A 15115-nucleotide genomic window follows, 5' to 3' on the forward strand; every position below is an offset into this window, starting at 1 on the left:
TAGTCATTCACATCGACGTCCCTTGTATGGGCTCTGTGCCGAGGATGTCGTTGTGGCTTGTGCAGCCCTTTGAGACTTTTGTGATTTAGGGCTATATAAATAAACATTGATTGATTGATTGATTGATTGATTTTACATAAACAAACAGTTGTACTTCCTAAATTGAAAATGTTGCAGACTGATTTAGGCTGAAGTTGAACACTTATTGCGCCTAACCTATAAACAATGTCAAATACAAGATGAGCTTCCCAAAAGTATGAAATTTCCTTTGCACAACATCCTACACCTCCTGTGGTAAAATGGCAACCGGTAATCAAAAAGGTCAACCAACGAACGAGATTTCTCTACATAATCTCATCTCTTGTTTTTTGATTGATTGATTGATTGATTGAAACTTTTATTAGTAGATTGCACAGTGAAGTACATATTTCGTACAATTGACCACTAAATGTAACACCCGAATAAGTTTTTCAACTTGAGTCGGGGTCCACTTAATGGTTATGGCGGTCATTTACGTTATGGAAGTAGTTTGACAAAAGTACTTCGGTATCAGGGAGGTGTATAGCGGATTTTATAGACTATAGGCTCAGTGCAAGTTGTTTAACTGTCCTCCACCCTGAGCCAGCCCACTTTGGAGAAGTGGGTAGGAGTGAGGTGTGATCTGGGGTGGAGGTCTAGAAGTAATCTGACTAGCTTGTTCTGGGATGTTTGGAGTTTAGATTTGAGCACCATGAAGATTCTAGCGGGAACTCTCATTCAACCCTTTTTCGATTACGCTTGCACCTCCTGGTGCCCCGGCCAGCACCTCCAAAACTCAAATCTAGACTCCAAACATCCCAGAACAAGCTAGTCAGATTACTTTTAGACCTCCACCCCAGATCACACACTCCTACCCACTTCTCCAAAGTGGGCTGGCTCAGGGTGGAGGACAGAGTAAAACAACTTGCACTGAGCCTAGTCTATAAAATCCGCTACACCTCCCTGATACCGAAGTACATGTCAAACTACATGTAAATGACCGCCATAACCACAACACCAGGGGGAGCTCCACTAACCACGTTAAACACAGATTCCGATCTAACAAAGGTCTTAACTCATTCTCCTTCTATGCCACATCAATGTGGAATGCACTCCCAACAGGTGTAAAAGAAAGGGCATCTCTATCCTCCTTCAAAACCGCACTAAAACAACCTCCAGGCAACTTCTACCCTAAACTAACACCCTCCCCCTTCCACATCCCACCTCCCCGGATTGTAAATAATCAAATGTAAATACTTATTCTTATGCTTTCCGATCTCTCTCTCTCTCTATGTCCACTACTTGCTGTACATATCCTACCAAGTCAGACCTACACTGTTTCGATGTCCATTTCTCTGATGATGCAATTGTTGATGACTGAAGTGTTGATATCAACCAAACCTAACACCCCAAATCCCACACCCCGGATTGTAAATAATTCAATGTATATACTCTGATGATTATCTTGTGTGATGACTGTATTATGATAGTATATATCTGTATCATGAATCAATTTAAGTGGACCCCGACTTAAACAAGTGGAAAAACGTATTCGGGTGTTACCATTAGTGGTCAATTGTACGGAATAAGTACTGTATTGTGCAATCTACTAATAAAAGTTTCAATCAATCGTACACAACATGAACACTGTTCAATTATACACACAGTAAAGACATGTGTAATATCCTTGTACATGTGTTAGTTAAACCTTTGTACCAATTATATACTATATACAAACAATTATACTTCCATTATTATTCATATCCCACATTTAGTTTGTAATTAACATTGATCATAGTATTAACTACTGTGTTGATTCAAGAGTGATATATTTTTCCAAGACATTGGTCTTAAAGTGTTTTTTAAATGGGTGAATGGAACTGGAACATTTTAAGGAATCATCCAAGCTGTTCCACAGATGAACCCCCCTGACAGAAAAATCAGATGTATTCCCTATTGGATACAATTTGTTTGAGCGCTGTCTGACCCTATAGTAGCATTCAACACAGCAGCTTACACAGGATGGTCCGGACGCGCTCTTACAATATATATAACACAAAGTATCAATATAAATGATAATGATAAATGGGTTATACTTGTATAGCGCTTTTCTACCTTCAAGGTACTCAAAGCACTTTGACAGTATTTCCACATTCACACACTGATGGTGGGAGCTGCCATGCAAGGCGCTAACCAGCAGCCATCAGGAGCAAGGGTGAAGTGTCTTGCCCAAGGACACAACGGACATGATTAGGATGGTAGAAGGCGGGGATTGAACCCCAGTAACCAGCAACCCTCCGATTGCTGGCACGGCCACTCTACCAACTTCGCCACGCCATCCCCCAATATGAGGTTGCGTCCTCCAGGTGTGGAATCTTCCTCTGCTTTCTCCTTCCTGGACGCCGACCCCACATCTGGTATAACAAAACACACGTTCCACAAATATTTACCACATTTAATGTGCCCAACTTTACTTGAAGCATACATTGCTTGTTGCATAGAGGCCTGGGGACATATATATAAAACAAACACAAACCCAATAGTCCTATCACATAAGAGAGTAATAAGGATCATTCATAGAATTGATTATCAAGACTGGACAAATGATTCATAAAAGTCACACATAGAGTAGTACTTTGTCATTGCACTTAAAAAGTGCAACGAAATTACATTTTCAGTCCAAACCCGTTCAAAATCAGACATACATCATACAGAGTAGACAGAACAGGAGCATGCGTGGGTCACAACAAGGGCTGTGCCCCGTAAAGGTGCACTGGGAAAAGGGTCAAACATGGAGTGAGGAGGACAATTCATTTACCATGAATTTATTAACGTGGATCCCAACTTAAACAAGTTGAAAAAAGTTATTCGGGTGTTACCATTTAGTGGTCAATTGTACGGAATATGTACTGTACTGTGCAATCTACTAATCAAAGTTTCAATCAATCAATCAAACATGTTTAAGTAATTGATCTTGTAGAATACAAGACTGCTCAAATAATGTATAAAGTAAATAATAAAATGCTTCCAGACGTGATCCAGAAGATATTTCAGATGGGAACCAACAGATATGAACTAGGAGGGATTTATGTGCACTCAAAAGCAAAAGTATGAATGTGAAACAAATATGTATATCATATAAAGGACATCATCGATGAAATGATTTAGAATTAGAAATGAAAATATGCAACACTTTAATTAAAAACCTAAATAAATAAGTGTGTAAAATATATTTCATTTATTCTGTACACACAATCCATGTTTTTAACGCAACATAAGTTTTGTTTATAGTTTTAAAAGGAATGTTAAAAAACGTTAATATGGTTAGTCAAAATAAACTGATGCTTCAGTCCCCTTTTCAATCAGTGAAAATGTGTTTTTTAAAATGAATGTACACAATGTTGTAAACTAATGCATTCCTCTAACATACATAAAACCAATCTTAAAACTCTACTATATCAATGGTAGAAACCCACTAACAAGATTGTGTTACATTTCTTACACTGGTACTTTTATGAGAATCTTTCATCACACCCACTGCAACTCACACTTCCTCACCAGTGTGTGTTCTCATGTGTTTTTTCAAGGTATCTTTTCGTACAAAACCTTTAGCACAGATTGAGCAGGAAAAAGGTTTTTTACCAGTGTGTATTGTCATGTGTGCTTTCAAATAATTATTGTGTGTAAAACTTTTAGCACAGATTGAACAGCTAAAAAGTTTTTCACCAGTGTGTATTCTCATGTGTGTTTTCAAATGGGTATTTTGTGTAAAACCTTTAGCACAGATTGAACAGGAAAAAGGTTTTTCACCAGTGTGTGTTGTCATGTGTGATTTCAAATTAATATTGTGTGTAAAACCTTTAGCACAGATTGAACAGGAAAAAGGTTTTTCACCAGTGTGTGTTCTCATGTGTCCTGTTAAATGATGATTTTGTGTAAAACCTTTACCACAAAATGAACAAGAAAAAGGCTTTTCACCAGCATGTATTCTCATGTGTGCCTTCAAATTATGATTTTGTGTAAAACCTTTACCACAAAACGAGCAAGAAAAAGGTTTTTCACCAGTGTGTATTCTCATGTGTGTTTTCAAATGATGATTTTGTGTAAAACTTTTACCACAGCTTACACAGGAAAAAGGTTTTTCACCAGTGTGTGTTCTTGTGTGTGTTTTGAGATTACTATAGTAATTAAAAGTTTTGCCACAGTGAGCATATTCAAAGTGTGTGTTGTCAGTGTGACATGTTGTATCAGCTTCAGAGTCTTCATCATCTGTGTCAGGAGAGTGTGACGTCATGTCATCACTATCTGATAGTGGAGCTAAGAGCTTGTCTGCTTGTGATCCTCCACAGTGGTCTCCATCATATTCTGTTGTCATGTGTTGAGTTGAGCTGCTGCTTGGAGACCCCGCGTCTCTCTTCTCCTCACTTTCACTTTTGACCTCATCATCTTCACTCTTCACAATGACACCATTCAATGGAATCTTGGAGATATCAACCTCCATTCCTTCAAGATGCTCTCCATTCTGACTGATACTGTATTCCTCTTCTTCCTCCTTTATGTGTGGGCGATGTAGCTCCTCAACTTCCTCTTTAATGTGGGTAAGATGTGGCTCCTCCTCTTCTTTTTTAATATGGGGGGGCTGTGGTTTCTCCTGCTTCATCCTGGAGGTTTACACCTGCTGCTCAGGGAAAAGATGTTCTTCACAGACGTCTGCAGGATACAAGAAGACAAACACATGCTTTAGAAGAGTCCAGCTTTGCTCAGTCACATGAGACATTGTCCTGTCCTGATCAAGTCGTTAAACTTATTTAACAACAGAACATGAATTTATTTACTAACAACTGTTGCTTTCATTTTGTCCAGCAGCAGACGTGTATGTGGCGCCTTATAACACACTCTCCTTTCAAGCCCACATAAACAACATTACCCGGTCTGCTTACTTTCATCTACGAAACATAAATCGTCTTCGCCCATCCCTTACCCCACATACTGCTGCCATACTAGTCCATAGCCTGGTCACCTCTCGCCTGGACTATTGCAACTCTCTCCTGTTTGGTCTCCCTCACAAGTCACTTCACAAACTTCAGCTTCTCCAGAACTCTGCAGCCCGGATAATCATCAGAACCCCTTCAATCCAGCGCATCACCCCTGTTCTGCAGCAACTCCACTGGCTACCCATCAAACATCGTATCCACTTTAAAATAATTATCCTCACTTTCAAAGCCATCCATAACCTCTCTCCGTCATATCTCTCTGACCTGCTCCATGTTGCCATGCCCTCATGTTCCCTAAGATCTTCTTCATCCATCCATCTCACTGTCCCCTTATTTAAACTGTCCACCATGGGTGCCCGAGCTTTCAGCCGCTCTGCCCCACATCTTTGGAACGCTTTACCACCAGACCTTTGTAACTTGAACTCAATATCCCTCTTCAAATCAAGACTCAAAACACACCTATTCCTGACTGCTTTTTCATTATAATCATCTTATCTCCTCTATCTTTGTTCCTGTTGTTTTTATCCAATTTGATTTTATTGTTTTGATTTTGTATGGTGTCCTTGAGTGCCCAGAAAGGCGCCTTATAAATTTATTATTATTATTATTATAACACACACAGGTGGTTAAAACACTGTCCTCAATGTAAGTGTGCTGTGATTTTCATTGAAGATAAAAGAGTTAGTCTCTAGGTAATTCCAACCCCTGATGCTGAGTGCCAAGCAGGGAGGTAATGTGTCCCATTTTGATAGTCTTTGTTATGACTCAGCCGGGGTTTGAACTTACATTCTACAGATCTCAGGGCGGACATAAATCACCAAAATGATTCCCGAGCGCGGCCACCGCTGCTGCACACTGCTCCCCTCACCTCCCAGGGGGTGGAACAAGGGGATGGGTCAAATGCAGAGGTTAATTTCACCACACCTAGTGTGTGTGTGACTATCAACAATGTAGATAATGGAATTAATTTATTTCCCCAATAACTCCCTCTATAAAAACATCTAAAAAAACACACCATAAATTAAGCCTCACACCTCTATAGTAGAAGGTTGTGGCCATTAACCAAGAAGTTGGTCAACTTTCAAATTAAACTTAGAACCAAAGACAAAGGAAAACTTGACAAGGTCGTTTGCTCCCAGCAATTTGTTTAACATGAAGATTATGACGAATTCGTCATTAAATAGGGAACACAATTCTTATGCTGAAAGATACAAACACCCCATCAGTCTGCATCCCAGTGAAAGCTGACTTTGTACAGTAAGTTATTATGTTAGTAGTTGACATTTCTTGTTTAGCACTTAGCAAAACTGCTACGTAATGCTTGTGTTTCCTTAAAGCTAGATCTGCTCATCACTCAGCACTGCTGCCATGAATAGATTGCAGTTGTGTGGGAACCAATGTAGTTATTTCATAGTTTATTTTAATCGTTTGTGCCCAAAAATCGTTTACATTTTCATAACCAACTATACAATCCTATTTTAAATTCTTCACAATGCTCCTTCACCCAGTAAAGTTATTCCATGCATAAAGTTAGTAAACATGTGAGTGAAAGAAGTAAACAGACCTGTTTTGTGTAACAGAACGTAATGCTTTTTGAAAACAGCGTCCAGTAGTTGACGTTGTCGCTCGTTCTCCTCGTTTGTTGGAGAACGTTCCTTTTCGTACTCTGCTATCTTTCTAACGCTACAAATATGTATTCCAAAACCACAGCTAGTCACTTATTCACCAACACTCTTTGCATTTGTATTTTACATATTTTCACAACACTTTACAGTCACACTGGTGTCTGCTTAGCGATGTGCTCAAAACTTCCGAGTCTATTATGTAACGAAATTTCGTTCTTATCTGTGCTGTAAAGTTCAAATTTGAATGACAATAAAAAGGAAGTCGAAAAAAAGTCTATTCTAGTCTAGTCTATTTGTTAGCAGCTAGCAAGCTAAGCTAACAAGCATGCTAAGTTAGCTTTAGAAGCTTCAGAGTTCACTGAGTCGAGTTCATCCTGACACGAAGAATAGATAAAGTTGAATTAATCACACATTTGAAGAATAGGTACACACGTAAAAATGAAGGAATTAACGCATACTTACAGACCGCACTGCTCTGTCGTTTGGTAACAAGACACGCGATCAGTCTGGCAGTCTGCGCATGTGCAAGTGGTGGACGACGTCACTTCCCGTTGACTTTCTCCCTTTTTTTTAACGGAACTCTATTTGCAGGCAAAGGCGAAATTACAATTTACAATAAATCAGAGGCGATAACAGTATATGAGAATAAACAATGGGAAATAAAAGTAAAAAAAAGTTTAAGCATTTTCTCCAAACAGATTCACAAAGCATCATGAAAGACCCCACTCACCCTGAACACGAACACTTTCAACCCCTCCCCTCAGGCAAGCGGCTGCGAGCTTCCTCTCTGAAGCTGATGAAGTTTATCAGATGAACGTTAGCTGGGCTCCAAAGTTTCCTCCTGCTCTTCTTTCTGCCCCCCCACTATTTCCTATGTATTTATTTATCTATCTCATTCTACACTGCGTTTTAAGTAAGCTAATCTCGGTCCTTTTTCTTATAAGTTGAGTTGAGTTGAGTTTGAGTTTATTTCGAACATGCAAGCATACAACATGATACATCACAATTTCCAGTTTCTTTTCAACATGTTCGAAAAGGAGTAGGAAGAAGCGGAGCTTATTTAATCCTACCCCTTTTCTTTACATAACAGTTGCAAAACTTTTTGTTCACTTCCTGTTCACAATTTTTTCACAATAAACTCCATAGGTAATCACAATAAAAATAAATAAATAAATAATAGTAAGAATTTAATAATAATAATTGGTGAAGTAAGTCATATTTCATATGATGAGATAAGTAAGATTACTTTAAGAATGAATGAATGGATGGATGAAATAAATTGAGAAGGTTTGTCATGGTTCTTCTTCTTTGTACTTTGTAAACACTTTAAGTTTGAAGAGTTTCTAGAAGTGTATCATATTAGAAGGGCCTTGTATGTTATTTTATATCTATTTATTAATGTTCTCCTTTATTTTGTGTCTATTACTGCTACAAGTATGACAAATAAATATCATCTAATCCTAATTTCAATACAATTTAAAGTATAGCTTTTTAAACTATCTTTGCTAAAGTGGGTTAATTCACTCCGGCTTCCGCCCATCTCCAAAGACATCCACCTGGGGATAGGTTGATTGGCAACACTAAATTGGCCCTTGTGTGTGAATGTGAGTGTGAATGTTGGTGTTGGCCCTGTGATGAGGTGGCGACTTGTCCAGGGTGTACCCCGCCTTCCGCCCAAATGCAGCTGAGATAGGCTCCAGCACCCCATTCTATATACAAACCCCGTTTCCATATGAGTTGGGAAATTGTGTTGGATGTAAATATAAACGGAATACAATGATTTGCAAATCCTTTTCAACCTATATTCAATTGAATGCACTACAAAGACAAGATATTTGATGTTCAAACGCAAACTTTATTTTTTTTTTGCAAATAATAATTAACTTAGAATTTCATGGCTGCAACACATGCCAAAGTAGTTGGGAAAGGGCATGTTCACCATTGTGTTACATGGCATTTCCTTTTAACAACACTCAGTAAACGTTTGGGAACTGAGGAGACACATTTTTTAAGCTTCTCAGGTGGAATTCTTTCCCATTCTTGCTTGATGTACAGCTTAAGTTGTTCAACAGTCCGGGGGTCTCCGTTGTGGTATCTTAGGTTTCATAATGTGCCACACATATTCAATGGGAGACAGGTCTGGACTACAGGCAGGCCAGTCTAGTACCTGCACTCTTTTACTATGAAGCCACATTGATGTAACATGTGGCTTGGCATTGTCTTGCTGAAATAAGCAGGGGCGTCCATGGTAACGTTGCTTGGATGGCAGTATATGTTGCTCCAAAACCTGTATGTACCTTTCAGCATTAATGGCGCCTTCACAGATGTGTACGTTACCCATGTCTTGGGCACTAATACACCCCCATACTGCTGCTTTTCAACTTTGCGCCTAAAACAATCCGGATGGTTCTTTTCCTCTTTGGTCCTGAGGACACGACGTCCACAGTTTCCAAAAACAATTTGAAATGTGGACTCGTCAGACCACAGAACACTTTTCCACTTTGTATCAGTCCATCTTAGATGAGCTCAGGCCCAGCGAAGCCGATGACGTTTCTGGGTGTTGTTGATAAACGATTTTCGCCTTGCATAGGAGAGTTTTAACTTGCGCTTACAGATGTAGCGACCAATTATAGTTACTGACAGTGGGTTTCTGAAGTGTTCCTGAGCCCATGTGGTGATATCCTTTACACAGTGATGTCGCTTGTTGATGCAGTACAGCCTGAGGGATTGAAGGTCACGGGCTTAGCTGCTTACGTGCAGTGATTTCTCCAGATTCTCTGAACCCTTTGATGATATTAAGGACCATAGATCAGTGGTCCCCAAACACCGGGCAAGAAATTAAAAAAAATATTAAAACATTTTTTTTTTAATTAAATCAACATAAAAAACACAATATATACATATTGTGTATGTGTATGTCAATATAGATCAATACAGTCTGCAGGGATACAGTCCGTAAGCACACATGATTGTATTTCTCACACATTTGTTGACAAAGTGGTGACCCTCGCCCCATCCTTCTTTGTGAATGACTGAGCATTTCATTGAAGCTACTTTTATACCCAATCATGGCACCCACCTGTTCCCAATTTGCCTGTTCACCTGTGGGATGTTCCAAATAAGTGTTTCAGTATTTATTGCCAGCTTTCCCAACTTCTTTGTCACGTGTTGCTGGCATCAAATTCTAAAGTTAATGATTATTTGCACAAAAAAAAAAAGTTTATCAGTTTGAACATCAAATATGTTGTCTTTGTAGCATATTCAACTGTATATGGGTTGAAAAGGATTTGCAAATCATTGTATTCCGTTTATATTTACATCTAACACAATTTCCCAACTCATATGGAAATGGGGTTTGTATATAGAATTATCAATGGACAAAATAGTAGCTTTCGTTGAATACATAATCAATTGCAGAGCAAGAAAAAATTAGACAGTGCAAAAGTCAATGAGATAATTATCAAAGCTGCCACCAAACCATAACCCTAAATATTAGGTGAAATACATGTCAAGTTGGCCCTCCCATTTTGTCTTGTGCCTATTGTTTGTGCTATGTAGGTGCTGCAAAAATGTTTTGTCGATTATAGTTTTGATGTTAACATTTAGAGATCTATAACCAGCTCCATAAACCGTTGATAAAATAAAAACTATTAATAGACAAAACATTTTTGCAGCAAAAACAAATGTGGGCAAGTTTGTTGACAAGGTGTGTGTTTATATGATACATGTAACTTATAAAGGATTTCATTGATGTATTAAGCACAAAACAAAGTGTTATTTATTCTGTAAACGCATACAATGTTTATTTTATGCAACATGTTTTGTTCTGTTCTTAATACGAATAAAAAAGTGAATATAAGCGTAGTCAAAATAAGCTGATGCTTCAGTCAATGTAAACCTTTTGAATCAAGAAAATTTAGTTTTTTTAATAACTGTACACAATGTTGTATACTATTGCACGTAATTAAAACATACATAAACATTCAATCTACAATCTATGAACGGCAGAAAGGTGTTAACAAGGTTGTGTTACACACAATTATGTCGAATGTTATATGTGGTGATGTTGTAGAAAGTCAAAGTAAACAAAGTTTTGACAGTTTATTTAAAATCCTGCAGATTCATTTTCTGTTGAAGATCTCACTTGTGTTTCTTACACTGGTACTTTGAAGAGAATCTTTCGTCATTGACACAGCAACTCACGTTTCCTCACCAGTGTGTGTTTTCATGTGTCTTTCCAAGGTATCTTTTCGTACAAAACCTTTAGAACAGTTTGAACAGGAAAAAGTGTTTTTACCAGCGTGTGTTCTCATGTGTAATTTCAATTTATCTTTTTGTACAAAGCCTTTAGCGCAGTTTGGACATGAAAAAGGTTTTTTACCAGCGTGCATTGCCATGTGTGCTTTCAAATCACTATTTCGTACAAAACCTTTACCACAGATTAAACAGATAAAAGGTTTTTCACCAGTGTGTGTTCTCATGTGTGTTTTCAAATTAATATTGTGTGTAAAACATTTAGCGCAGCTTGAACAGGAAAAAGGTTTTTCACCAGTGTGTGTTCTCATGTGTCCTTTCAAATGATGATTAAGTGTATAACTTTTTCCACAGACTGAACAAGAAAAAGGTTTTTCACCAGCATGAGTTCTCATGTGTGTTTTCAAATTATGACTGCTTGTAAAACCTTTACCACAGATTGAACAAGAAAAAGGTTTTTCTCCAGTGTGTGTTCTCATGTGTATTTTCAAATGATGCTTTTGTGTAAATCTTTTACCACAGCTTAAACAGGAAAAAGGTTTTTCACCAGCGTGTATTCTCATGTGTGTTTTAAGATTACGACGATAATTAAAAGGTTTGCCACAGTGAGAACATTCAAAGTGTGTGTTGTCAGTGTGACATGTTGTATCAGCTTCAGAGTCTTCATCATCAGTGTCAGAAGATAGTGACGTCATGTCGTCACTATCTGATAGTGGAGCTAAGAGCTTGTCTGCTTGTGATCCTCCACAGTGGTCTCCATCATCTTCTGTTGTCATGTGTTGAGTTGAGCTGCTGCTTGGAGGCTCCACCTCTCTCTTCTCCTCACTTTCACTTTTGACCTCATCATCTTCACTCTTCACAATGACTACAGTCAATGGCATCTTGAGGACATCAACCTCCTCCAGTCCTTCATGATGCTCTCCATTCTGACTGATGCTGTGTTCCTCGTCTTCCTCTTTAATGTTGGTGGCATGTGGCGCCTCCTCTTCCTGTTTCATATGTGTGGGCTGTGGGTTGTCCTGCTTCATCATGAAGGCCCACTCCTGCTGCTCAGGGAAAAAACGGGCTTCCTGGACGTCTGCAGGGCACGAAAAGACAAACACATGATTTGAGAAACAAGATTGTGGAAAAGCACGGACAATCTCCAGGCTACAAGTCCATCTCCAGAGATCTAAATGTCCCTGTGTCTACTGTGCGCAATGTCATCAGGAAGTTTAAAGCCCATGGCACTGTAGCTAAGCAAAAGCAAAAAAACATATCACTCAACTTATCGTACTCAGTGGCCTAGTGGTTAGTGTCCGCCCTGAGATCGGTGGGTTGTGAGTTCAAACCCCGGCCGAGTCATACTAAAGACTATACAAATGGGACCCATTACCTCCCTGCTTGGCACTCAGCATCAAGGGTTGGAATTGGGGGTTGAATCACAAAAGGGTGGGTCTACACTGATAACGATTTTAAAGGCCTACTGAAAGCCACTACTACCAACCACTCAGTCTGATAGTTTATATATCAATGATGAAATCTTAACATTGCAACACATGCCAATACGGCCTGGTTAGATTAGTAAAGTGCAATTTTAAATTTCCCGCAAAATATCCTGCTGAAAACGTCTCGGTATGATGACGTTTGCGCGTGACGTCACGGATTGTAGCGGACATTTTGGGACACCATTGTGGCCAGCTATTAAGTCGTCTGTTTTCATCGCAAAATCTTCGTTCGATGAATGTTCTGCAATTTGTCGTCCCCAAAGTAAGAACTGAACTGGGCAAGAAAGCATTTAGGTTTTCAGCAGCGAAGGCTTGGAATAACCTACAATCGAATATTAAACTTCAAACCCTTGTTACGTTGAATGAGTTTAAAGCTTCTGCGAAAGGACTGCAGTCTACCTTGTCTGTATGCACATGTGTTATGTGAGCAGGTTTTAATGTCGTAAATGTGATGTTTTATGTATTTGTTTACTGTTTTTAATGTAACCTTGCTGCTGCCCTCTTGGCCAGGTCTCCCTTGGAAAAGAGATCTTTGATCTCAATGGGATTTTACCTGGTTAAATAAAGGCTAATAATAATAATAATAAAATTCCACAGTATTCTGGACATCTGTGTTGGTGAATCTTTTGCAATTTGTTTAATGAACAATGAAGACAGCAAAGAAGTAAGCTGTAGGTGGGAAGCGGTGTATTAGCGGCCGGCTGCAGCAACACAAACACGTAGCCGGTGTTTCATTGTTTACATCCCGAAATATGACAGTCAAGCTTTACCATTGGCCTGTGGAGAACTGGGACAACAGAGACTCTTACCAGGAGGACTTTGAGTTGGATACACATTGGCCTGTGGAGAACTGGGACAACAGAGACTCTTACCAGGAGGACTTTGAGTTGGATACGCGCTACCGTGAGTACGCAGCTGCGGCTTCCAAACAATTAATTGCTTGCCCGTACGTGCGTGCCGCTATGTGCATGTCACGTGCGTAACTTCGGGGAAATATATGTGCTGTATGAACTTTGCAGAGGCGGACGGTACTTTGGGCTGTGGGATTGAGTGTGTTGTGCGGGTGTTTGATTTGTATTGGCGGGTTATATGGACGGGAGGGGGGACGTGTTTGTTATGCGGGATTAATTTGTGGCATATTAAATATAAGCCTGGTTGTGTTGTGGCTAATAGAGTATATATATGTCTTGTGTTTATTTACTGTTTTAGTCATTCCCAGCTGAATATCAGGTCCCACCCGCCTCTCACAGCATCTTCCCTATCTGAATCGCTTCCACTGCCCTCTAATCCTTCACTCTCACTTTCCTCATCCACAAATCTTTCATCCTTGCTCAAATTAATGGGGTAATCGTCGCTTTCTCGGTCCGAATCGCTCTCTCTGCTGGTGGCCATGATTGTAAACAATGTGCAGATGTGAGGCGCTCCACAACCTGTGACGTCACGCTACTTCCGGTACAGGCAAGGCTTTTTTATCAGCGACCAAAAGTTGCGAACTTTATCGGCGATGTTCTCTACTAAATCCTTTCAGCAAAAATATGGCGAAATGATCAAGCCATCCCGTTTAAATAAGAAAATCTCATTTTAGTAGGCCTTTAACAATGTCAAGTACAAGAGCCATACCAAGTCGCTACTATAATGATTACACTGAGATATTTTTATCAACACAAAGTATGTTATTCTATTTTAATTTTTTACTATGTTTTTAACCTCAGGACATAGAACCCTGGACACATTTGGACTTTAAATGACCATGTAACTACTTAGTATCGTTTTGATATCCAAATTTGTGGTATCCCCAAAACTTAAGTAAAATATCAAACAGAAGAATAAGTGTTTCTTACATTGTAACAGAAGTGTAGATAGAACACGTTAAAACAGAGAGTAAGCAGATGCTAACAATAAAAAAACAACAAGTAGATTAATAATCCATTTTCTACCGCTTGTCCCTCAAAATCCTGGAATGGGAAATGACAATATGTTACTGCATACATCAGCAGCCAAATTAGGTGTTCACTATATTATTTACCGCCATTGATTGCAATAAGAAGCCTATGTATTATAAGATTTTTTTTTTGAGGAGCCAAAAATGCCATTTCTTTGTGGTCGCTTTAATTCGGAAAAGTTTTGAAAGTATGGAAATACATTTTGGTACAGGTACCAAATTATTGGTATGGGACAACGGTAAATGGGTTATACTTGTATAGCACTTTTTTTTACCTTCAAGGTATTCAAAGCACTTTGACACTATTTCCAAATTCACACACTGATGGCGGGAGCTGCCATGCAAGGCCCTAACCACGACCCATCAGGAGCAAGGGTGAAGTGTCTTGCTCAGGGACACAACGGACGTGACACGGTTGGAAGAAGGTGGGGATCGAACCAGGAACTCTCAGGTTGCTGGCACGGCCACTCTCCCAACTCCGCCATGCCGTCCCAATCCTAATAGGCAACATTTAAAATAAAAGTGCAGTTCCTCTTTACTACTGCCATGAATAGATTGCAGTTCTGTAGGAAACAATGCAGTTGTTATGATATAGTTTGTTTTATTTTTAAGTGTGCAAATAAAAACGCCATAATAATTTCTCATACTATCTTAATTTTACTTCTTGACCACTCAGTGAAGTTATTCAAATTGTTATTTTATGTCAAAAAATAAGCAAAGTCAATAAAGAGTAAGAAGTAAACAAAACCTGTTCTGTGTAACACATCTCGATGATTCTTGAAAAACAGCGTCCAG

At 39.1% G+C, this 15115-nt stretch overlaps 2 protein-coding genes across 3 annotated transcripts; both read right to left on the reverse strand.

The window, feature by feature from the left end:
• Window positions 1-2471: 2471 nt before the first annotated feature.
• Window positions 2472-7355, reverse strand: LOC133663642 (gastrula zinc finger protein XlCGF8.2DB-like). Of its 2 annotated transcripts, none has more exons than XM_062068269.1 (2): window positions 7100-7355; window positions 2472-4728 (listed from the first exon to the last, which is right to left on the reverse strand). In XM_062068269.1, the coding sequence occupies exon 2, from the start codon at window positions 4676-4678 to the stop codon at window positions 3563-3565; it is 1116 nt and encodes a 371-aa protein (XP_061924253.1). In that variant the 5' UTR covers window positions 4679-4728; window positions 7100-7355; the 3' UTR covers window positions 2472-3562. The 2 variants fall into 2 exon arrangements, with proteins under 2 accessions (XP_061924253.1, XP_061924254.1); XM_062068270.1 differs by lacking the exon at window positions 7100-7355 and adding an exon at window positions 6577-6974.
• Window positions 7356-10724: 3369 nt separating this feature from the next.
• Window positions 10725-15115, reverse strand: LOC133663643 (gastrula zinc finger protein XlCGF8.2DB-like). Its single transcript, XM_062068271.1, has 2 exons — window positions 15069-15115; window positions 10725-11969 (listed from the first exon to the last, which is right to left on the reverse strand). The coding sequence occupies exon 2, from the start codon at window positions 11920-11922 to the stop codon at window positions 10837-10839; it is 1086 nt and encodes a 361-aa protein (XP_061924255.1). The 5' UTR covers window positions 11923-11969; window positions 15069-15115; the 3' UTR covers window positions 10725-10836.

The sequence above is a fragment of the Entelurus aequoreus genome, linkage group LG13 (assembly GCF_033978785.1).
Source record: "Entelurus aequoreus isolate RoL-2023_Sb linkage group LG13, RoL_Eaeq_v1.1, whole genome shotgun sequence".
NCBI lineage: Eukaryota > Metazoa > Chordata > Actinopteri > Syngnathiformes > Syngnathidae > Entelurus > Entelurus aequoreus.